Below are 26,390 nucleotides of genomic sequence, written 5' to 3'. Positions count from 1 at the left end.
GTCTCAATTGTCTCAAGACTTTAAAATGTAAAAACAAAACCCTGTATCCTACCTTTCATCTACACTGATTGAATTGGATTTAACAGGCGACATCAATAAAGGATAATATCTTTCACCTGGTCAGTCCATGTCAAGGAAAGAGCAGGTGTTCTTAATGTTTTGTTCACTCAATGTATATCTACAGTACCTTTGAATCTCTGTACATATACTTTACATAGCAGTTTCCCTTAGTCTTGTGGAATGCACGTATTCTTTTCCTATCAGATTGTACTGTTTGTAGAGACTGCAATAAGGAAGTGAAACGACACCAAAAAAAAGTCTCCACTGTAGCCTTTAATTTATGGTTGAAGTCCAAGTGGCCATAATTAGCTCATGTAAAGCAGCAATCTAACCTGAACTGTCAGGATGGAAAACGAGCAGCTAAAAACAGAAACACACCAGACAAGACTCAGAGACCCACAAGTCTACAAAGTGCAGAAGGATGGAGCATTTGGCTAATCTCCCTGGTCTCGGATTTAAACCCATGGTGTTACTGTAACACCTGTAACATCTGAAGATGACCCATTTTAAACCCTTATTTCTCAGAAATTACATTTTTGGAGTGACGTGAAAAGTAAATAGATGTCGTGACTTTACTTTCATTCATCTGATGACTGTCATTTCATCCACTATGTTTAATTGTTACCCGATTAAATGAATCATGTAACAATTAACTCATTAAGATTTGGGGTACCATGGAAGTGGTTGTTTAAATAGTTGCCATCTCCTGAATTAAACTCTATAAGGTGTATATCTATTTCATCAATAAACAGTCATCTGATTAATCATGACCTCTTATATCATCATTCTGAACAGTCATCTTATGATAAGAGGTAATGATTAATCAGATAACTGGTCAGAAGGATGATCAGAGGTAATGATTAATATCATCATTCTGAACAGTCGTAACCTTATTGGATCTGCAAAAAAAACCAGCCTTGCTCATTATTCAGTACTACACCAATTGGTTTAATTATTTATTTACTAACTAACCAAATAATAAGACAGAATACACACACTTACTACATGGAACAAAGGTCCCTAGCGGACTGACACATTATTGCATGTTTTCCCAGAGAAAGAGAGCGATAGAAAGAGTGACTTATCGTAGACACATTCGATAACTATTCTCACAATCATATAGTTTGCACACGAACCGCCCCACGTTTGGAATAAGAAATCATGAAAAGTATTTACGTGTGGGTGCCCTTGTCCATCAGGTTGTCCTGAACAGAACTACAGAGTTCACTCTTCCATTCGCTCCTGAAGTCGCTTATTTGAAGATAAGCCAGCCAGATGGTTCCAGTGGGGTGATGAGCGTAGCGTACGATGACTTGAGACTCGTAGTAGGATCGGATGGTTAAGAGTTTGAGATATTGGACTCAGGACAGCTAATCAGCTGTACCAGTGATTGTTTGAGAGAATTTGTCACCTCATACTCCCCGTGTTGATTATTCAGGGGAAGGTGCGTTTATTTCTTCACCTCGTGTTGAGGTTAAAAGTTTCAACCATTACAAACATTTAGCTAACGCCTCATGTTTCCTGGTCTACAGGTTGATTTCTCTTCCAAGCTTTTATTCACTCTTGGTCAAAAGGGTGTTCCGTCATGCTGACAAGCTCTCTGACCTCACTCGCGGCGTGGCTAGTTACTGTGCAAAGTATTATCAAAAACAATTATCTTATTAGAAAACTAAAATCACATCCCTATCTTAACAACAATACTTTTATCATGTTTCATATTATATGCACAACATATTGGATGAAAACTTGACAGATAAAGAGGATATACTTTTCAAGTTACAATATTTATGTTATTCAATTTTTAATGACATCACAAAATGAAAACCAATATTACATTTGTTTTCCATAGTTCTCCACTGACCATTCCCCACATGATGTTAGAAATATTGTTCCGGTATTCACTTTTTGAACGTTAAGAGTTTTGGGTGGGCAAAAGTCTCTGGAGACAAAATACATTCCTTTAGCCAATACTGGAGGGTAGAGAGAGAGAGTCCTCTCCTGCTTAATTTACGACCGGGTGTGTAGGTGTCAAAACCCCCACACCAGTTCCCTCATCCCCTCTGAGAGAGGATGTCAGCGATTGCCAAGCTGATCCGACCCATTGTGATCCTCACCATGACAACACACACACACAAAGTTTCATCCAGTGTTTTATTTATTTGCATTTAGCAATATTATACAAAAATCTTCATCAGGTGGAAACTGTCATAATTTTCCTCTCAGCTCCCTGAATAATCATGGGTACATAGTCAAAATGACATTACTCTGAATAAAACGTGTTTTTCAAGCAAATAAATGCACAATATAACTGCTGGTGTCACACACACACAGACATGAGTGGATAGAGGGTCACATTTAAAAGGTTGAAATGCTGTTGCGCTAATCAGAACACTCGTTCAAAGAAAACGCTTATAAACGACAATATTTGGGGGAGAAAAATGATCCTATTGCTTTCTGAAATGAAACAACAATCGTACAAAGGATATTTAAATCAGGACTCCCACACCATGGATACACCGTGGATACACCGTGGATACACCGTGGATACACCGTGGATACACCAAACTGAACATGTCACTATAGTATTACAAATTAAAACTACTTTAACGTCAAATGCAGTTGGGAAGTGAGTCAATCAAGTGAGTCAATCAAGTGAGTCAATCAAGTGAGTCAATCAAGTGAGTCAATCAAGTGAGTCAATCAAGTGAGTCAATCAAGTGAGTGAATCAAGATCTAGACGTTTGAGACAAGCAGGTTGCCTAGCAATGGTGCTAAACTATTTAATGTTTAAAACAAAACGTATTATGCCCCATCATTTCACAAAGCGTTCCCGTGGCAACTAATTATTATTATTCTTTTTTTAAACGCTCTTTTCAGTAAGCTAAATATTATAATACACATACGCTTTTATCCAAACGACTTAGTCATACGTGCATCCATATTCTGAGCACAGGGATCCTCCGCCATCAGAAAATATGTATGTTTGTTAAAGTGCACTTCAATAAAAGTGCAATCAGGCCAAGTGGACAGACAATCCCTTCTCTCCCCTACCCACACTACAATCCACTCTCTCCAAACAAAACCTCTACAATAACATAGTCACACTATACAATATGATTTATCCCCAAATGGAACATATTTGGGAAACAATAACTTTTCAGATCAATGAAATATACAGTATACTTTCATAGGTATGACAACATTTCAGTACAGATGTGGTCTCTATTCAAAACAGAGGATAGCACTTCAACAAATAACTGTAGAGTATAACACTCCCCAAAGTATATGAGCACAGTGCAAACAGAAGTAAAAACACAACATCCAATAGGAATTCTTCATCGTAGCTACACTATATTGAAAACAAAAGCTAAAATCAGAGAAACAACAGTGACCCATACTTTTAGTGGTTGGACTGCTTTAGCTTTAACACGTTGAAATTACTTCCTGAGTGTATTGCCACTATTGCTGTGATCATTTCAATGGTATCACAGGCGAGGGTGAAAAAAGCTTCAATCAGCATGAAATACTTCTATATAAAGCCTCAAGAAAACAAAAGAGATGTGAGGGATGGAGACTGAAGAAGAGAAAGGGAGGGAGAGAACAACATGGCAGCCATGGGGTGAATGTATTTGTGTTATGTTGGGGTGACTCAGGGTTCAATGCTCGGCCCCCTGCTGTTGCTCAGCAATTACCCTGGTAAGAGGAGTGTAGGGCCACAGTCAATCAGTCCAGACACACACAGAGCCTGGTCCTGGTCAGTCCAGACACACACAGAGCCTGGTCCTGGTCAGTCCAGACACACACAGAGCCTGGTCCTGGTCAGTCCAGACACACACAGAGCCTGGTCCTGGTCAGTCCAGACACACACAGAGCCAGGTCCTGGTCAGTCCAGACACACACAGAGCCAGGTCCTGGTCAGTCCAGACACACACAGAGCCTGGTCCTGGTCAGTCCAGACACACACAGAGCCTGGCCCTGGTCTTTGACCTTCAACAACCATGACGGATATCAGAGCTGAAAACAGAATGGCTAACTCACACTGACCATTTGAGCTAGCTTGGTATTGCATAATCCAAATCAAGGATAAGGGAGAAAACCTGATACCAGAGTTCAGTCAAATACATTAGTATATAATCATTTAAAAATTATCTCAGATCTGTAGAAAATTAAAAAAAGAACACAAGGTAAATAGAAACATGTGACCTGTTGTTGTTCCATCTGTTAAACTGGTGAAGGAGAACAGACGTTTGTTGTTGTTCCATTTTTTCAATTTCACTGTTCAATTGGTTGGTGGGAGTTACGGGTTTGTGCATTAATTCGATTGGTTGATAGAGGTTACGCGGAACCCATGAGCACCTGGACAGGAGGCGTGGCCTTGCTGTCCGCAGGTGAAGGCGGGTACAGGGTGTCGGTGCGGTTGACACGCAGGAATGGTGGGATACTGGAGGACTTGATGTGGAGGATCCTGGTGTCTGTGACCTCACAGTCAATCTGCATCATCACCTCAAACTCCTTGTCCTTGATCACGCGATCTGTTAACGAGACAGGGAGAATCAGTGCATTAGAAAAAAAAACAAGTAAGCTTCCTCAGTTGAAACCCAGCTGGGCCTGGCTATACCTTCCCTCCTCCCCCTCCCTATGACAGAGAGAGAGGGAGTAGATACCACTATCATAGTAGTAGAGTGGAGAGGGCGGTTAGTTAGGGGTTAAGAGCCAGAGAGAGGGATGAAGGAGAGGTAAACAGAGGAGAGGTGAGTCACCCACTGGCACTCTCTCCTGTAGAGAGAAACACAAAAGCTCTAAATAAAGACAGACATACAAACCAGACAGAGAGAACATAAAGAAGTAAAGTTCCCTGGTGTGAGAGAGAGAGGGATAGAGAAAGAGGGAGAGAGAAAGAGAGAGAGAGGGGGAGAGGGGAAGAGAGGTAGAGAGGAAGATGGAGAGACAAAGACGAAGAGGGAAAGAAAGGAAGAGAGAGGGAGAGAGAGGAAGAGAGAGGGAGAGAGGAGGAGAGAGGGAGAGAGAGGAAGAGAGAGGAAGAGAGAGGGAGAGAGAGGAAGAGAGAGGAAGAGAGAGGGAGAGAGAGGAAGAGAGAGGGAGAGAGAGGAGGAGAGAGGAGAGAGAGGAAGAGAGAGGGAGAGAGAGGAAGAGAGAGGAAGAGAGAGGGAGAGAGAGGGAGAGAGGAAGAGGAGGAAGAGGAGGAAGAGGGGAAGAGAGGGGGAGGGAGGTAGAGGAAGATACAAAGATGAAGAGGGAGAGAGAGGAAGAGAGTAAGAGAGGAAGAGGAGGAGGCGGAGAGAGGAAGAGGAGGAGAGAGGAGGAGGAGAGAGGAAGAGGGGAAGAGAGGTAGAGAGGAAGAGGAGGAGAGAGGAAGAGGGGAAAAGAGGTAGAGAGGAAGAGGAGAGGAAGAGAGGAAGAGGAGAGAGGGGAAGATGGAGCATGGAGAGTATGTCTGAACGTATCCCAAGCAGGTTTACATTACCAAACCACTGACACTTCATATCTCTTACTATGGCTTTGTCTGTCTATAGGACTGGTGGTGGTGGGTCTGTGGTGAGAGAGAGAGGGGGGGGGTCCCTATATGATGTCTTTATCTCCAGCTGCATGGGGAGGGGAGGGGGGGGGGGGGTCCCTATATGATGTCTCTATCTCCAGCTGCATGGGGAGGGGAGGTCCCTATATGATGTCTCTATCTCCAGCTGCATGGGGAGGGGAGAGGGGGGGGGGTCCCTATATGATGTCTCTATCTCCAGCTGCATGGGGAGGGGAGGGGGGGGGGGGGTCTCTATATGATGTCTCTATCTCCAGCTGCATGGGGAGGGGAGGGGGGGGGGGGTCTCTATATGATGTCTCTATCTCCAGCTGCATGGGGAGGGGAGGGGGGGGGGGGTCCCTATATGATGTCTCTATCTCCAGCTGCATGGGGAGGGGAGGTCCCTATATGATGTCTATCTCCAGCTGCATGGGGAGGGGAGGGGGGGGGGTCCCTATATGATGTCTCTATCTCCAGCTGCATGGGGAGGGGAGGTCCCTATATGATGTCTCTATCTCCAGCTGCATGGGGAGGGGAGGGGGGGTCCCTATATGATGTCTCTATCTCCAGCTGCATGGGGAGGGGAGGTCCCTATATGATGTCTCTATCTCCAGCTGCATGGGGAGGGGAGAGGGGGGGGGGGTCCCTATATGATGTCTCTATCTCCAGCTGCATGGGGAGGGGAGGGGGGGGGGTCTCTATATGATGTCTCTATCTCCAGCTGCATGGGGAGGGGGGGTCCCTATATGATGTCTCTATCTCCAGCTGCATGGGGAGGGGAGGGGGGGGGGGGGTCTCTATATGATGTCTCTATCTCCAGCTGCATGGGGAGGGGGGGGGGGGTCCCTATATGATGTCTCTATCTCCAGCTGCATGGGGAGGGGAGGGGGGGGGGGTCTCTATATGATGTCTCTATCTCCAGCTGCATGGGGAGGGGAGGGGGGGGGGGTCTCTATATGATGTCTCTATCTCCAGCTGCATGGGGCGGGAGGAGGGGGGGTCCCTATATGATGTCTATCTCCAGCTGCATGGGGCGGGAGGAGGGGAGGTCCCTATATGATGTCTCTATCTCCAGCTGCATGGGGAGGGGGGGGGGGGTCTCTATATGATGTCTCTATCTCCAGCTGCATGGGGCGGGAGGAGGGGAGGTCCCTATATGATGTCTCTATCTCCAGCTGCATGGGGCGGGAGGGGGGGGGGTCCCTATATGATGTCTCTACTCCAGCTGCATGGGGAGGGGAGGGGGGGGGTCCCTATATGATGTCTCTATCTCCAGCTGCATGGGGCGGGAGGGGGGGGGGTCCCTATATGATGTCTCTATCTCCAGCTGCATGGGGAGGGGAGGGGGGGGGGTCCCTATATGATGTCTCTATCTCCAGCTGCATGGGGAGGGGAGGGGGTCCCTATATGATGTCTCTATCTCCAGCTGCATGGGGAGGGGGGGGTCCCTATATGATGTCTCTATCTCCAGCTGCATGGGGAGGGGAGGGGGTCCCTATATGATGTCTCTATCTCCAGCTGCATGGGGAGGGGAGGGGGGGGTCCCTATATGATGTCTCTATCTCCAGCTGCATGGGGAGGGGAGGGGGGGGGTCCCTATATGATGTCTCTATCTCCAGCTGCATGGGGAGGGGAGGGGGGGGGGGTCCCTATATGATGTCTCTATCTCCAGCTGCATGGGGAGGGGAGGGGGGGTCCCTATATGATGTCTCTATCTCCAGCTGCATGGGGAGGGAGGTCCCTATATGATGTCTCTATCTCCAGCTGCATGGGGAGGGGAGGTCCCTATATGATGTCTCTATCTCCAGCTGCATGGGGAGGGGAGGTCCCTATATGATGTCTCTATCTCCAGCTGCATGGGGAGGGGAGGTCCCTATATGATGTCTCTATCTCCAGCTGCATGGGGAGGGGAGGGGAGGTCCCTATATGATGTCTCTATCTCCAGCTGCATGGGGAGGGGAGGGGAGGTCCCTATATGATGTCTCTATCTCCAGCTGCATGGGGAGGGGAGGGGAGGTCCCTATATGATGTCTCTATCTCCAGCTGCATGGGGAGGGGAGGTCCCTATATGATGTCTCTATCTCCAGCTGCATGGGGAGGGGAGGGGAGGTCCCTATATGATGTCTCTATCTCCAGCTGCATGGGGAGGGGAGGGGGGGTCCCTATATGATGTCTCTATCTCCAGCTGCATGGGGAGGGGAGGGGAGGTCCCTATATGATGTCTCTATCTCCAGCTGCATGGGGAGGGGAGGGGGGGGGTCTCTATATGATGTTTCTATCTCCAGCTGCATGGGGAGGGGAGGGGAGGTCCCTATATGATGTCTCTATCTCCAGCTGCATGGGGAGGGGAGGGGAGGTCCCTATATGATGTCTCTATCTCCAGCTGCATGGGGAGGGGAGGTCCCTATATGATGTCTCTATGTCCAGCTGCATGGGGAGGGGAGGGGGTCCCTATATGATGTCTCTATCTCCAGCTGCATGGGGAGGGGAGGGGAGGTCCCTATATGATGTCTCTATCTCCAGCTGCATGGGGAGGGGAGGGGGTCCCTATATGATGTCTCTATCTCCAGCTGCATGGGGAGGGGAGGGGGTCCCTATATGATGTCTCTATCTCCAGCTGCATGGGGAGGGGAGGGGGGGGGGGTCCCTATATGATGTCTCTATCTCCAGCTGCATGGGGCGGGAGGGGGGGGGGTCCCTATATGATGTATCTATCTCCAGCTGCATGGGAGGGGAGGGTCCCTATATGATGTCTCTATCTCCAGCTGCATGGGGAGGGGAGGGGGGGGGGTCCCTATATGATGTCTCTATCTCCAGCTGCATGGGGCGGGAGGGGGGGGGGTCCCTATATGATGTATCTATCTCCAGCTGCATGGGAGGGGAGGGTCCCTATATGATGTCTCTATCTCCAGCTGCATGGGAGGGGAGGGGGAGGGGTCCCTATATGATGTCTCTATCTCCAGCTGCATGGGGAGGGGAGGGGGGGGGGGTCTCTATATGATGTCTATCTCCAGCTGCATGGGGAGGGGAGGGGGGGGGGGTCTCTATATGATGTCTATCTCCAGCTGCATGGGGAGGGGAGGGGGGGGGTCTCTATATGATGTCTATCTCCAGCTGCATGGGGAGGGGAGGGGGGGGGGGGGTCTCTATATGATGTCTATCTCCAGCTGCATGGGGAGGGGAGGGGGGGGGGTGTCTATATGATGTCTATCTCCAGCTGCATGGGGGGGGGGGGTTACAGTAGTTTACAGGCAATGCAGAAATTCACCTTAGAGAGAGGGTTCTGTACAGCCAGCTACATTTGGGGGTATGAGAGGCTAGGCCGTGAAGGTATGAGAAGCTAGGCCGTGAAGGTATGAGAAGCTAGGCCGTGAAGGTACGAGAAGCTAGGCCGTGAAGGTACGAGAGGCTAGGCCGTGAAGGTACGAGAGGCTAGGCCGTGAAGGTACGAGAGGCTAGGCCGTGAAGGTACGAGAGGCTAGGCCGTGAAGGTACGAGAGGCTAGGCCGTGAGAAACCTAACACCGAAGGAATTACAGCATGTGTGGGCTAGAGAAACATCATGAAATATAAGCTATTCCTAAAACTGGGTTTCTGCACACCGTTGGCAAACATTTCTAACAAATGACCAAACGTCCCAACTCTCCTTAGTCCGCTGACTGAGTGGCCAAAACACAGACAGCCAGGACACACAAGCACACACACACACACACACACACACAAACATGCACGTATATACACACGGAGGGGCCCACTTCAAACAGCATGACTTTGAGGTACCTACCAAAAGCCCCCCAGGTCTTTGTTTGTGTCTGCCAGGTCTGTGTGTGTGTGTGTGTGTGTGTCTGTCAGGTCTCTCCTTTCCCCTTTTACTAGTGCCACCTGGACGCCTTCCAGAAAGTTCCTTCCTTCCCACACGGACCGTCAGTGGCAGTCTGGCAGGATAGTCTGCTGTTTGCCAGTGTGTGTATGTGTGTGTGTGTGTGTGTGTGCCTGTGTGTGCCAGTGTGTGTGTGTGTGTGTGTGTGCCAGTGTGTGTGTGCCAGTGTGTGTGTGCCAGTGTGTGTGTGCCAGTGTGTGTGTGTGTGTGTGTGTGTGCCAGTGTGTGTGTGCCAGTGTGTGTGTGCCAGTGTGTGTGTGCCAGTGTGTGTGTGCCAGTGTGTGTGTGCCAGTGTGTGTGTGTGTGTGTGTGTGTGTGTGTGTGTGTGCCAGTGTGTGTGTGTGTGTGTGTGTGTGTGTGTGTGTGTGTGCCAGTGTGTGTGTGTGTGTGCCAGTGTGTGTGTGCCAGTGTGTGTGTGTGTGTGTGTGTGTGTGTGTGTGTGCCAGTGTGTGTGTGTGTGTGCCAGTGTGTGTGTGCCAGTGTGTGTGTGTGTGTGTGTGTCACTCCCCTTTGTTTTGATTAAGCCTCTGGGTCTGACAAAACAACATTAGTGGAAACTCAAGAGGGTATTTGTGATTCAGTGGTCAGCCAGCTTGATAAAGATGATGGAGATAAGAGTGGGCACTGGGCACAGTTTGGAATTGTTTTTTTTCTGCCATCCCCCCAAAAATTGTTAGAGACAATTTCAGTCAACAAAAACAAATGATGTTCTAATAAGACTGTCAGTCAGTGGGCTGTTTAAAATGCTTCTAACAACCGTGCTACCAATCCAGCCAACCGAGCCACCAATCCAGCCAACCGAGCTACCAATCCAGCCAACCGAGCCACCAATCCAGCCAACCGAGCCACCAATCCAGCCAACCGAGCCACCAATCCAGCCACCAATCCAGCCAACCGAGCCACCAATCCAGCCAACCGAGCCACCAATCCAGCCAACCGAGCTACCAATCCAGCCAACCGAGCCACCAATCTAGCCAACCGAGCTACCAATCCAGCCAACCGAGCCACCAATCTAGCCAACCGAGCCACCAATCTAGCCAACCGAGCCACCAATCCAGCCAACCGAGCCACCAATCCAGCCAACCGAGCCACCAATCCAGCCAACCGAGCTACCAATCCAGCCAACCGAGCTACCAATCCAGCCAACCTAGCTACCAATCCAGCCAACGTAGCTACCAATCCAGCCAACCTAGCTACCAATCCAGCCAACCTAGCTACCAATCCAGCCAACGTAGCTACCAATCCAGCCAACCTAGCTACCAATCCAGCCAACCGAGCCACCAATCCAGCCAACCGAGCCACCAATCCAGCCAACCGTGCTACCAATCCAGTCAACCGAGCTACCAATCCAGCCAATGTAGCTACCAATCCAGCCAACCGAGCTACCAATCCAGCCAACCGAGCTACCAATCCAGCCAACCGAGCTACCAATCCAGCCAATGTAGCTACCAATCCAGCCAACCGTGCTACCAATCCAGTCAACCGAGCTACCAATCCAGCCAATGTAGCTACCAATCCAGCCAACCGAGCTACCAATCCAGACAACCGAGCTACCAATCCAGCCAACCGAGCTACCAATCCAGCCAATGTAGCTACCAATCCAGCCAACCGAGCTACCAATCTAGCCAACCGAGCCACCAATCCAGCCAACCGAGCTACCAATCCAGCCAACCGAGCTACCAATCTAGCCAACCGAGCCACCAATCCAGCCAACCGAGCTACCAATCCAGCCAACCGTGCTACCAATCCAGTCAACCGAGCTACCAATCCAGCCAACCGAGCCACCAATCCAGTCAACCGAGCTACCAATCCAGCTGAACGATTAACCAAAATTCTGTTTTTTTTGGGGGGGGTTATTGCAGAACTAATTGACCTCAATTTTATTTAGGTATTTTTTTCTGTGAGCTCAACATGACGTTTCTCTAGAGAGAAATCAAACAATTCACAAGAAAAACTAAGTGAAGAACTATGCGGGACGCTAGGCTGACGGGAGTTGTAGTTTTCATTAGGCAAATGTTCAGCTTGGAACCGTGGCAATGAACTACAATGCCCATAATCCATTGCACCTGTTATTTCTTGCCACGAACACAGACCATATGATGAGAGAGGAGTGACAACACAACACCGAGAGGGATAGAGTCCGTTCCTGAGGTAGCTCTACCTGATAGATAGTTGAAGTAATTGGTAATAGTCAGTCTTGAAAGTATGCCTTATCTACTTCGAAGTAGTAGTACCATTATTTAAAAATCAGCCAGCTAGCTACTACTAGCCTCGCTAAAAAGGATGACTCGTTCAAATGGGGAGCACAGAGATAACAGATGCTTGTCTGGCTGGCTGCTACTACCTGAGCAGAGATGAGATAATTACTTTAAGGAATGAAAAATAATAAAGTCATCAGATAAAACCTAAAGAAATATACACAACTGAAATATTAAAATAAAGTAAGTTGTGTGAATAAATTGTCAAGTGATTAGCAGTAATGGACAATCACTACCATCATGGGGCTGTTATTCATTGTTTTATTCTGTGTTATTACAGCATTCCAACCACTGTCAGTCTCAGGAAGAAGGCTGGTGATGGCTGAGGGAAGCTCGAAAATCATTTCAATGTAATTATATCATAATGCATTTGGGGGGGGGGGCTGATACAGAGTGCTGCCTCCTCCAAACTTTACAGCGGGCACAATGCATTGGAGCAGGTAGCGTTCTCCTGGCATTTGCCAAAACCCAGATTTGTCTGTCGGACTGCCAGATGGTGAAGCGTGATTCTGTGAGCTTGTGTGGCCTACCACTTCCGTTGTTGCTCATAGACGTTCCCACTTAACAATAACAGCACTTACAGTTGACCGGGGCAGCTCTAGCAGGGCAGAAATTTGACGAACTGACTTGTTGGAAAGGTGGCATCATGTGATGGCGCCATGTTGAAAGTCACTGAGCTCTTCAGTAAAGGCCATTCTTCTGCAAATGTTTGTCTATGGAGAATGTACGGCTGTTTGCTCGATTTTATACACTAGTCAGCAGAAATAGCCAAATCCTCTAATTTGAAGGGGTGTCCACATACTTTTGTATATATAGTGTACATGCACATTGAACTGTGATCCATACCGAGATGTGCTGTCTGTCCACACCCTGAGCGGGGATGTTTGATTATGCAGATAGCAGAGAGAAGACCGTAGAGAAGACAGATTTACACATCGCATATCATACTATGGTTCCATTTCAGGTCATGAGGCTGTTCATAGAAATAATGTAAACTCAGCAAAAAAAGAAACGTCCCTTTTTCGGGACCCTGTCTTTCAAAGATAATTAAAAAAAATCCAAATAACTTCACAGATCTTCATTGTAAAGGGTTTAAACACTGTCTCATGCTTGTTCAATTAACATAAACTATTAATGAACATGCACTTGTGGAACGGTCATTAAAGACACTAACAGCTTACAGACGGTAGGCAACTAAGGTCACAGTTATGAAAACTTACGATACTAAAGAGGCCTTTCTACTGACTCTGAAAAACACCAAAAGAAAGATGCCCAGGGTCCCTGATCATCTGCGTGAATGTGCCTTAGACATGCTGCAAGGAGGCATGAGAACAGATGTGGCCAGGGCAATAAATTGCAATGTCCGTACTGTGAGATGCCTAAGACAGCGCTACAGGGAGACAGGATGGACAGCTGATCGTCCTCGCAAGTGGCAGACCACGTGTAACAACACCTGCACAGGATTGGTACATCCGAACATCACACCTGCGGGACAGGTACAGGATGGCAACAACAACTGCCCGAGTTACACCAGGAATGCACAATCCCTCGATCAGTGATCAGACTGTCCGCAATAGGCTGAGAGAGGCTGGACAGGGCTTGTAGGCATCTCCGGCAACAACGTCGCCCATGGGCACAAACCCACCATTGCTGGACCAGACAGGACTGGCAAAAGTGCTCTTCACTGACAAGTCGCGGTTTTGTCTCACCAGGGGTGATGGTCGGATTCGCGTTTATCGTCGAAGGAATGAGCGTTACACCGAGGCCTGTACTCTGGAGCGGGATCGATTTGGAGGTGGAGGGTCCGTCATGGTCTGGGGCGGTGTGTCACAGCATCAGCGGACTGAGCTTGTTGTCATTGCAGGCAATCTCAACGCTGTGCATTACAGGGAAGACATCTTCCTCCCTCATGTGGTACCCTTCCTGCAGGCTCATCCTGACATGACCCTCCTGCATGACAATGCCACCAGCCATACTGCTCGTTCTGTGCGTGATTTCCTGCAAGACAGGAATGTCAGTGTTCTGCCATGGCCAGCGAAGAGCCCGGATCTCAATCCCATTGAGCATGTCTGGGACCTGTTGGATCAGAGAGTGAGGGCTTGGGCCATTCCTCACAGAAATATCCGGGAACTTGCAGGTGCCTTGGTGGAAGAGTGGGGTAACATCTCACAGCAAGAACTGGCAAATCTGGTGCAGTCCATGAGGAGGAGATGCACTGCAGTACTTTTAGGCTGGGTTTCTGTACAGCACTTTGAGATATCAGCTGATGTACGAAGGGCTATATAAATACATTTGATTTGATTTGATTTAATGCAGCTGGTGGCCACACTAAATAATGACTTACTTTTTATTTTGACACTCCCCCTTTGTTCAGGGACACATTATTCAATTTCTGTTAGTCACATGTCTGTGGAACTTGTTCAGTTTATGTCGCAGTTGTTGAATCTTATTATGTTCATACAAATATTTAGACATTTTAAGTTCGCTGAAAATAAATGCAGTTGACAGTGAGAGGACGTTTCTTTTTTTGCTGAGTTTATTAGAATTCACTGGTTTCTCGCAGTTATTTATCCCAGGAAAAGGGAGTTTGGTTTGGGCGGGAAATCTCGGTATCCCGCTATTCAACCCTACAAAGAACGAGCTCTCAAAAACCCCATAGGTGGAGTAAACAGATAGTTGGACGTCAATGAACACGCTGTCATACATCACCCCAACGAGTCATCACATTGATGAGAAGTGGGACATGAAGTCCCTCCCATGTACAAAAAAACAGCATTTTGTCAGGTTCTCTGTTGCCCACTGAGAACATGGAGGAGAGGAACACAGCAGAGAATCCTAAAACGGCATTAACTACCATTGTTGCTGAGTGGGTAGGGGACAGCAGTAAGGTGAACATTGTCTGGTTGCCAGGACTGTGGTAGATGGAACTGCACTGCCCCCTAGCGGTCATACGCAGGACCATATCTGCACTGTGAATTCACATGTATTTAAATCATTTCCCCCCCGTGTCATTTAAACTATAAAAAAAAATGGCAGTTTAAACATTAAGACAACGTTTTACATTTTTCACATCCCGAATGTCTATAGAACTGGCCTGATGTAGAGTGACGTCTACAGAACTGGCCTGATGTAGAGTGACGTCTACAGAACTGGCCTGATGCAGAGTGACGTCTACAGAACTGGCCTGATGCAGAGTGACGTCTACAGAACTGGCCTGATGCAGAGTGACGTCTACAGAACTGGCCTGATGCAGAGTGACGTCTACAGAACTGGCCTGATGCAGAGTGACGTCTACAGAACTGGCCTGATGCAGAGTGACGTCTACAGAACTGGCCTGATGCAGAGTGACGTCTACAGAACTGGCCTGATGCAGAGTGACGTCTACAGAACTGGCCTGATGCAGAGTGACGTCTACAGAACTGGCCTGATGCAGAGTGACGTCTACAGAACTGGCCTGATGCAGAGTGACGTCTACAGAACTGGCCTGATGCAGAGTGACGTCTACAGAACTGGCCTGATGTAGAGTGACGTCTACAGAACTGGCCTGATGTAGAGTGACGTCTACAGAACTGGCCTGATGTAGAGTGACGTCTACAGAACTGGCCTGATGTAGAGTGACGTCTACAGAACTGGCCTGATGTAGAGTGACGTCTACAGAACTGGCCTGATGTAGAGTGACGTCTACAGAACTGGCCTGATGTAGAGTGACGTCTACAGAACTGGCCTGATGTAGAGTGACGTCTACAGAACTGGCCTGATGTAGAGTGACGTCTACAGAACTGGCCTGATGTAGAGTGACGTCTACAGAACTGGCCTGATGTAGAGTGACGTCTACAGAACTGGCCTGATGTAGAGTGACGTCTACAGAACTGGCCTGATGTAGAGTGACGTCTACAGAACTGGCCTGATGTAGAGTGACGTCTACAGAACTGGCCTGATGTAGAGTGACGTCTACAGAACTGGCCTGATGTAGAGTGACGTCTACAGAACTGGCCTGATGTAGAGTGACGTCTACAGAACTGGCCTGATGTAGAGTGACGTCTACAGAACTGGCCTGATGTAGAGTGACGTCTACAGAACTGGCCTGATGTAGAGTGACGTCTACAGAACTGGCCTGATGTAGAGTGACGTCTACAGAACTGGCCTGATGTAGAGTGACGTCTACAGAACTGGCCTGATGTAGAGTGACGTCTACAGAACTGGCCTGATGTAGAGTGACGTCTACAGAACTGGCCTGATGTAGAGTGACGTCTACAGAACTGGCCTGATGTAGAGTGACGTCTACAGAACTGGCCTGATGTAGAGTGATGTCTATTATAACTGGTGGGGGCTCCTCTGCTAGGTTTCTGTCCCCAGTGGTTAAGTTGAGTTAGGAGTAGGACCATTTGAATACAACTACTGCTGCCAGCACTGTTGTGCTCAACCTCCTGTTACACTCTGCCACTATGCAGTGAACCTAAAATCCTCAAAATCGGAAAGACGCCGCAGGGTGTGTATGTGAGTGAGTGAGTGAGAGACAGAGAGAGAGGAGACAGAGAGAGAGACAGAGAGAGAGGAGACAGAGAGGAGACAGAGAGAGAGGAGACAGAGACACAGGAGACAGAGACAGGAGAGACAGAGACAGAAGAGACAGAGACAGAGACAGAGAGAGAGAGAGAGAGAGAGAGAGAGAGAGAGAGAGAGAGAGAGAGAGAGAGAGAGAGAGAGAGACGATAGCCCACAGTAAAAACACCTGTAATCAAAAAATGATGTCAGTCATTTCCAAACATTCTTCGATTCTAAACACGTCGCTTCCAATTGATTGAGCTCCTTTCAAATGAAGGAGATCGTTTAACATAACAGAGAGAGAGAGAGTCCTTCACTCCATTTAAGGAGCCAACCCTTCAGCCAGAAATATTTGGGAAATCATAGAACGTCCACTAACTTTAACAGAATCAATTAACCATAGACATACCACTGTTCAGAAATAGCCAATGACCTACATCAATCAATCCAATGGATTTATATAGCCCTTCGTACATCAGCTGATATCTCAAAGTGCTGTACAGAAACCCAGCCTAAAACCCCAAACAGCAAGCAATGCAGGTGTAGAAGCACGGTGGCTAGGAAAAATGACATCAAAGTCCCAAACCCGAATTGCATGTTATTGTCCAGGACAGACCAAACGATGGTTCCCTATTAGCAAAACCGATCCCCTCCCTCCAGATGAAAGCCATTTGGTGACTGGGGGGGGGGGGGGGAGGGGGCATTCCTAATGCAGAGCAAGACAGCTGGAAAGAATTACCCTCCCTTCCTCTGCCATGGAGCACTAATGATATTGAGGTATTTCTTCTATTTTAAGGGTCTGGGCCCAACTAAAGATGCATTCGGAAAGTATTCAGACCCCTTGACTTTTTCCATATTTTGTTTCAGCCTTATTCTAAAAAGGATTAAATACCAAAAAAATCCTCATCAACCTACGCACAATACCTCACGACAAAGCGAACAGGTTTTTACATTTTTGTTGTTGTAGAAATAGCTTATTTACATCAGTATTCAGACCCTTTGCTATGAGACTCGAAGTTGATCTCAGGTGCATCCCATTTCCATTGATCATCCTTGATGTTTCTACAACTTGATTGGAGTCCACCTGTGGTAAATTAAATTGATTGGACATGATTTGGGAAGGCACACACCTGTCTATATAAGGTCCTGCAGTTGACAGTGCATGTCAGAGCAAAAACCAAGCCATGAGGTCGAAGGAATTATCCGTAGAGCTCCGAGACAGGATTGTGTTGAGGCACAGATCTGGGGAAGGGTACCAAAAAATGTCTACAGCATTGAAGGTCCCCAAGAACACAGTGGCCTCCATCATTCTTAAATAGAAGAAGTTTGGAACCACCAAAACTCTTCCTAGAGCTGGCCGCAAGGCCAAACCGAGCAATCGGGGGAGAAGGGCCTTGGTCAGGGAGGTGACGAAGAACCCAATGGTCACTCTGACAGAGCTCCAGAGTTCCTCTGTGGAGATGGGAGAACCTTCCAGAAGGACAACCATCTCTGCAGCACTCCACCAATCAGGCCTTTATGGTAGAGTGGCCAGACGGAAGACACTCCTCAGGCACATGATAGCTCACTTGGAGTTTGCCAAAAGGCCCCTAAAGACTCTCAGACCATGAGAAACAAGATGGTCTCTCTGCTCTGATGAAACCAAGATTGAACTCTTTGGCCTGAATGCCAAGCGTCATGTCTGGAGGCAACCTGGCACCATCCCTACAGTGAAGCATGGTGGTAGCAGTATCATGCTGTAGGGATGTTTTTCAGCGACAGGGACTGGGGAGACTAGTCAGGATCGAGGGAAAGATTAACGGAGCAAAGCAGCGAGAGATCCTTGATGGAAACCTGCTCCACAGCTCTCAGGACCTCAGACTGGGGTGAAGGTTCACCTTTCAACAGGACAACGACCCTAAGCAAACAGCCAAGATGGCGCAAGAGTGGCTTCGGGACAACTGTGTTCTTGGGGACCTCAACACAATCCTGTCTCGGAGCTCTACGGACTATTCCTTCGTCCTCATGGCTTGGTTTTTGCTGACATGCACTGGCAACTGTGTGACCTTATATAGACAGGTGTGTGCCTTTCCAAATCATGTCCAATCAATTGAATTTACCACAGGTGGTGGTAAATTTCCCACCATAATTTGCAAATAAATTCATTAAAAATCCTACAATGTGATTTTCTGGATTTTTCCCCCTCATTTTATCTGTCATAGTTGAAGTGTACCTATGATGAAAATTACAGGCCTCTCATCTTTTTAAGTGGGAGAACTTGCACACTTGGTGGCTGACTAAATACTTATTTGCCCCACTGTACATTCAAACAGTTTTGATTTGGCAGGTGGGTATGCATGCATTTACCACACTTCCTGGAATTCAAATGGACATTTTTTTTGTGCGGTATAATAAACTAACATCTTACAGAGTCAGTATAATCTCCTTGAATACCACTACAATCATTGTTGGGGATTCAGGACATTTAGTGGGAAAACGGCTATCGGATTTCACTATTTACGTGACTTCAGTAAACCAAGTGACCAATGTGGCCTTAAGCATTCCACCCTGACGAGACGGACCAAGAACAATGTTTACCTTCATTCCTCTACAACAACGCCCCAGAGAGAGAGAGAGAGCGAGAGTCTTTACCAATATAATGCCGTGCTCTTCCCTCCCTGCTGAGTAACAATATCATGTTCCACTGACTGACTCACTCCCTCCCTGGGCTAGCTCACCGCTAATCAATTCAGATACTACATACAGAGCCAGAATGAAGGGAGGAAGGGATAAATAGAGAGGGAAAGAAAGAGATCGAGAAAGACAATAAACACAATTTTGCCAAAAAAAAAAGAGAAAAATGTGAAGAAGAGAGAGCAAGAATCATTCTGTAATAACGGGGCCAGTTGAAAAGCCAAGAACAACAGAATCATTCTGTAATAACGGGGCCAGTTGAAAAGCCAAGAACAACAGAATCATTCTGTAATAACGGGGCCAGTTGAAAAGCCAAGAACAACAGAATCATTCTGTAATAACGGGGCCAGTTGAAAAGCCAAGAACAACAGAATCATTCTGTAATAACGGGGCCAGTTGAAAAGCCAAGAACAACAGAATCATTCTGTAATAACGGGGCCAGTTGAAAAGCCAAGAACAACAGAATCATTCTGTAATAACGGGGCCAGTTGAAAAGCCAAGAACAACAGAATCATTCTGTAATAACGGGGCCAGTTGAAAAACCAAGAACAACAGAATCATTCTGTAATAACGGGGCCAGTTGAAAAACCAAGAACAACAGAATCATTCTGTAATAACGGGGCCAGTTGAAAAACCAAGAACAACAGAATCATTCTGTAATAACGGGGCCAGTTGAAAAACCAAGAACAACAGAATCATTCTGTAATAACGGGGCCAGTTGAAAAGCCAAGAACAACAGAATCATTCTGTAATAACGGGGCCAGTTGAAAAGCCAAGAACAACAGAATCATTCTGTAATAACGGGGCCAGTTGAAAAGCCAAGAACAACAGAATCATTCTGTAATAACGGGGCCAGTTGAAAAGCCAAGAACAACAGAATCATTCATTTAATTATTCACACTCATCTTTTGGCTTCAGTATCTCGCAACACGACAAAACCCTTCCAAGTCAGTTTAACGCTCTTGTTCATTGTGTGGGGATGATGCTAACCCACTCCTGACAGTACTGCAGAGATAAGGTACAGTACGTAGCCTAGCATGGATGCCAAACATGGAGTCGGGTCATCTCTATGGCCTTTGTTCTCCCATTAAATCAGTATCAGTGGTCCAGCCAGCCAAGAGAAGGACCATAGAGAAAACAAGACCACGATGTTGTCATGGAAATCAAGGCCAAAACACAAACAGATGTTCAGTTAGGACAGCACAGAAAATACTTTGGGCCACACGAGAATGACAAATATAATAAACAAGTAGTTCAGACAGAAATATCAACCGATCACGCAGGTCTTGAGGTGAACAGGTTTGCTTGTGGATGAGATAAGAGAACCTGATCCGATCCTGTGGTGCCCAAAGCAACAGTGTGGTTTTTGTGTAATAAATGACTGGTTTCTGAGACAGCCTTACACCCTAGCATAGTGAACTACGACTTGGATGACTGCTCTTCAAATGAGCCGATAGCTCAAAACACGCTTCCTAATGGTTAACACATACAGATCTATGTGAAAATATAGCCATGTGGTCTGATCGTGATTGGCTCATGTGCATCTACTCACACTTCTTACTTCCTGTTAAATTAGCCAATCAACGGCCTGATTGAGGTCTAGCAGTACAATACTGTTGAGTTAGAGATTACTTTACTTATATTTGTGTGTATTAGGTAGTTGTTGTGGAATTAGATTACTTGTTAGATTACTTGTTAGATACTGCTGCACTGTCGGAACTAAACTCAGCAAGTCCTGTCTGGTCCAGCGATGGTGGGTTTGTGCCCATAGGCGACGTTGTTGCCTGCCTGCCTTACAACAGGCCTACAAGCCCTCTGTCCAGCCTTTCTCAGCCTATTGTGGACAGTCTGAGCACTGATGGAGGGATTGTGCATTCCTGGTGTAACCCAGGCAGATGTTGTCATCCTGTACCTTTCCCGCAGCTGTGATGTCTGCAGTCCCATGCCTCCTTGCAGTATATACCTAAGGCGCATTCACGTAGATGAGCAGGGACCCCGGGCATCTTTCTTTTGGTGTTTTTCAGAGTCAGTAGAAACGCCTCTTTAGTGTCCTAAGTTTTCATAACTGTGACCTTAATTGCCTACTGTCTGTAAGCTGTTAGTGTCTTAACGACAGTTCCCCAGGTGCATGTTCATTAATTGTGTATGGTTCATTGAACAAGCATGGGAAACAGTGTTTAAACCCTTTACAATGAAGATCTGTGAAGTTATTTGGATTTTTACAAATTATCTTTGAAAGACAGGGTCCTGAAAAAGGGACGTTTCATTTTTTGCTGAGTTTAGAAGCACAAGCATTTCGCTACACTCACAATAATATCTGCTAAACATGTGTATGTGACCAATAAACGTTTTATTTGAGTTAGCTAATCAACGGCCTGATTGAGGTCTTACAGTACCAGTGCCAACTCTCTAACATGGCAGCTTTCATCTGAGAGCTTTAAAGCCGGTTTTACACTTTTATCCAAAGCGACTTAAAATACTGAGTGCATCAATTCTTGTGCTTTTTCGTACCGGTCCCTTCCCTTCTAGGTAGAGTTCCTCTGTCCAGTGTCTATGTTCTTTTGCCCATCTTAATCTTTTCTTTTTATTGGCCAGTCTGAGATATGGCTTTTTCTTTGCAACTCTGCCTAGAAGGCCAGCATCCCGGAGTCGACTCTTCACTGTTGACGTTGAGACTGGTGTTTTGTGGGTACTATTTAATGAAGCTGCCAGTTGACATGTGAGGTGTCTGTTTCTCAAACTAGACACTCTAATGTACTTGTCATCTTGCTCAGTTGTAAACCGGGGCCTCCCACTCCTCTTTCTATTCTGGTTAGTGCCAGTTTGCACTGTTCTGTGAAGGGAGTAGTACACAGCGTTGCACGAGATCTTCAGTTTCTTGGCAATTTCTCACATGGAATAGCCTTCACTTCTCAGAACAAGAATAGACTGACGAGTTTCAAAAGAAAGTACTTTGTTTCTGGCCATTTTGAGTCTGTAATGCTGATGTTCCTGATACTCAACTAGTCTAAAGAAGGCCAGTTGTATACATAAATCAATTTGTGAAGAAACCCAGAGGACAGGAAGAAGAGAAGAAGAAGAGAAGCCATTAAATGTACAGTGTATGGTGACAGATCTGTAGTAGAGTTGACTTACCATTAATGTTCATGGCTGGCAACACCACGGACATCTTGGGCCTACTTCCTTTGTTGTGGCTGGTAGCGGGAAGTAAAAGGTGATCCTGAGAACAAGGAACAATCAAAAAGGTTAAAAGGTCTAACTTAATGAAGCACACTTTGACCTTAGCGAAGACTTCAACACACCAGATCAACGGATGTCAAACTGGAGTTCAAATCGTAGCACTTAGGCTTTACAATGAAGGATTAGGGTTAAAGGTCAGAAGCATGAAGCACACCTTGACCCACACATCAAATACCACCTAACATCAGGCTGTATGTTTATCAGATAGCTGGCTTTATAATGAAGGGTTAAAGGTCAGAAGCATGAAGCACACCCTGACCCACACATCATATACCACCTAACATCAGATTGTATGTTTATCAGATAGCTGGCTTTATAATGAAGGGTTAAAGGTCAGAAGCATGAAGCACACCCTGACCCACACATCAAATACCACATAACATCAGACTACAACTTTTTAGTAATAACCACACGGTAGTCATAGAAACTGAAAAACACACTGATATTCAGACAAGACGGCTTTATAGTGAAGGTGAAAGAAACCCTGTGGTTGCTATTTGTTAATCTAAGGGAAAAACCCCATCGACTCACAGCTCTGTCCGTATGACGTCAATCTGTCTGTCTGTAGCGTCTCGAAGACAGTTTGACCAAATTCAATCCAGTCAGTCAGTGGATGAGCTACTGACTAACTGCTAACTGTAGAAAGCAACAATATCTCTCTACTGCTCCACTAAACCCTATAGTACATCTATAGTGTCATCACACTACAGGACCGTATATCTACTGCTCCACTGAACCCTATAGTACATCTATAATGTCATTACACTACAGGACAGTATCTCTAATGCTCCACTAAACCCTATAGTACATCTATAGTGTCATCACACTACAGGACAGTATCTCTAATGCTCCACTAAACCCTATAGTACATCTATAGTGTCATCACACTACAGGACAGTATCTCTAATGCTCCACTAAACCCTATAGTACATCTATAGTGTCATCACACTACAGGACAGTGAGGCGCCAGTACAGACAATCCAAACATAATCCAAAGTTTACAGTGAGTTCAGGAAGTCACAGCTAAAGGCCACAAGCAAACATGAAAGCATCTCACATCTCTCGTCATAAACATGCTAATCACAAATCAGCTGGCTACCATATGGGATAGTCTCTGTCAACGGTCTCTCTCCATAAGTAGATACATACTTCAGAGGTGAAATAACCTCACCAAAACTCTTAATATTAATGTCTGGCTCTGCCTTTCGATGTTTAAGGAGATTAACAACCGTTGGTCTCTGAGACGATTACATGAAGGCAAGGATTATAACCCCAACATGGTATCCATCTTGAAGTGACAACTGAAAATGTGGAACTCAATTTGTAATAAATGAGACAGCAAACACAGAGAGCACCATCGCCCTTTATGGTTGTGAGGGCTGTGGTTCGCTCACCAACCAAGAATTCACAAAAATGGGACAAACGCCAAATTGAGACTCTGCAAAAGTATCCTCTGTGTACAAGGCAAAACACCAGATAATGCATGCAGAGCAGAACTAGGCCGATACCCGCTAATTGTCGTCACCTACGGAGAGATGAACCTGGAGAAGAGTCCCCTAAGCAAGCTGGTCCTGGGGCTATGTTCACAAACACAAACAGACCCCACAGAGCCCCAGGACAGCAACACAATTAGACAGAAACAAATCATGAGAAAACAAAAAGATAATTACTTGGCACATTGGAAATCATTTTTTTTAAAACAGAGCAAACTAGAATGCTATTTGGCCCTAGAGAGTACACAGTGGCAGAATACCTGAATACCGTAGGCAGACCTGGCTCTCAAGAGAAGACAGGCTATGTGCACACTGCCCACAAAATGAGGTGGAAACTGAGCTGCACTTCCTAACCTCCTGCCAAATGTATGACCATAGAGACACAAATTTCCCTCAGATTACACACAACCACAAATAATTTGAAAACAAACCCAATTTTGATAAACTCCCATGTATATTTGGTGAAATACCACAGTGTGACATCACAGCAGCAAGATTTATGACCTGTTGCCGCAAGAAAAGGGCAACCAGTGAAGAACAAACACCATTACAAGTACAACCCACATACAGTTGAAGTCTGAAGTTTACATACACTTATGTTGTCATTAAAACTCGTTTTTCAACCACTCCACACATTTCTTGTTAACAAACTATAGTTTTGGCAAGTCGGTTAGGACATCTACTTTGTGCATGACATGTCATTTTTCAAACAACAGATTGTTTCACTTATAATTCACTGTATCACAATTCCAGTGGGTCAGAAGTTTAAGTTGACTGTGCCTTTAAAGTTTGGAAAATTACAGAAAATTATGTCATGGCTTCAGAAGCTTCTGATAGGCTAATTGACATAATTTGAGTCAATTGGAGATGTACCTGTGGATATATTTCAAGGCCTACCTTCAAACTCAGTGCCTCTTTGCTTGACATCATGGGAAAATCAAAAGAAATCAGCCATGACCTCAGATTTTTTTTTTTTTGACCTCCACAAGTCTGGTTCATCCTAGGGAGCAACTTCCAAACGGCTGAAGGTACCACGTTCATCTGTACAAACAATAGTACGCAAGTATAAACACCATGGGACCACACAGCCGTCATACCGCTCAGGAAGGAGACGCGTTCTGTCTCCTAGAGATGAATGTACTTTGGTGCGAAAAGTGCAAATCAATCCCAGAACAACAGCAAAGGACCTTGTGAAGATGCTGGAGGAAACAGGTACCAAAGTATCTATATCCACAGTAAAACCAGTCCTATATCGACATAACCTGAGCAAGGAAGAAACCTCTGCTCCAAAACCGCCATAAAAAAGCCAGACTACGGTTTGCAACTGCACATGGGGACAAAGATCGTACTTTTTGGAGAAATGTCCTCTGGTCTGATGAAACAAAAATAGAACTGTTTGGCCATAATGACCATCGTTATGTTTGGAGGAAAATGGGGGAGGCTTGCAAGCCGAAGAACACCATCCCAACCGTGAAGCACAGGGGTGGCAGCATCATGTTGTGGGGGTGCTTTGCTGCATTAGGGATTGGTGCACTTCACAAAATACATGGCATCATGAGGAAGGACAATTATGAGGATATATTGAAGCAACATCTCAAGACATCAGTCAGGAAGTTAAAGCTTGGTCGCAAATGGGTCTTCCAAATGGACAATGGCCACAAGCATACTTCCAAAGTTGTGGCAAAATGGCTTAAGGACAACAAAGTCAAGGTATTGGAATGGCCATCACAAAGCCCTGACCTCATGCCTATAGAAAATTTGTGGGCAAAACTGAAAAAGCGTGTGCGAGCAAGGCCTACAAACCTGACTCAGTTACACCAGCTCTGTAAGGAGGAATGGGACAAAATTCACCTAACTTACTGTGGGAAGCTTGTGGAAGGCTACCCGAAACGTTTGACCCAAGTTAAACAATTTAAAGGCAATGCTATCAAATAATAATTGAGTATATGTAAACTTCTGACCCACTGGGAATGTGATGAAAGAATTAAAAACTGAAATAAATAATTCTCTACTATTATTCTGACATTTCACATTCTTAAAATAATGTGGTGATCCTAACAGTCCTAAAACAGGGAATTTTTACTAGGATTAAAAGTCAGGAATTGTGAAAAACTGAGTTTAAATGTATTTGGCTAAGGTGTATGTAAACTTCCGACTTCAACTGTATATTATTACTGGTGAATGATGCCCAGATTGTGTGCAGTAAGGCAAGAAGCACATTAAACCGCTTTAAATATTGTCTGCTAAATGAACTAGCGTAGCCCACAGCCATATGGCATAGCAAGATCAGGGCCTAACATTAGGACAATTCAGAGTATTCTGTTCTTCTGAAATACATTTTCTTCATATCATGTTTCTTTAGACCTGTCTAAAATAAATAATGGATTAGAGAGAGAAAGACAGAGACCTAAAAGAGAGAGAGAGACCTAAAAGAGAGAGAGAGACCTAAGAGAGAGAGAGAGACCTAAAAGAGAGATAGAGAAAGAAGTGGTTCTCATCTAGATGACAGAGGCTGAATGTTGTTTAGATACAGACATACATAGCTGACATGTGTGACCCAGCCGGTCTCTCTTGAGAATGCCGACATATTGTGCCACCACTTCTGTCACTATCAACCTGCTCTGCACAAGGCCTACATGGTTCAAACTTGGCATCACATAAACTCAGGGCCTTAGATTCAATGAAGAGATCTCCCTCCCTCCCTCC

At 46.0% G+C, this 26,390-nt stretch overlaps 1 protein-coding gene across 1 annotated transcript in view; it reads right to left on the bottom strand.

Moving 5' to 3' along the window:
* Positions 1-2,197: 2,197 nt before the first annotated feature.
* The window catches only part of atf6 (activating transcription factor 6), a 151,555-nt gene continuing 127,362 nt past the window's right edge, over positions 2,198-26,390 (bottom strand). The window contains exons 15-16 of the mRNA XM_031785467.1: positions 22,087-22,171; positions 2,198-4,592 (exon numbers count right to left, since the gene is read on the bottom strand). Of these exons, the coding sequence (XP_031641327.1) occupies positions 4,396-4,592; positions 22,087-22,171 (282 nt within the window). The 3' untranslated portion in view covers positions 2,198-4,395. The remainder of the gene's footprint in view (positions 4,593-22,086; positions 22,172-26,390) is intronic.

The sequence above is a fragment of the Oncorhynchus kisutch genome, linkage group LG13, assembly GCF_002021735.2.
Source record: "Oncorhynchus kisutch isolate 150728-3 linkage group LG13, Okis_V2, whole genome shotgun sequence".
NCBI lineage: Eukaryota > Metazoa > Chordata > Actinopteri > Salmoniformes > Salmonidae > Oncorhynchus > Oncorhynchus kisutch.
Note: the sequence above shows the minus strand (reverse complement) of the source record. Positions and strands in the feature narration are given on the sequence as shown.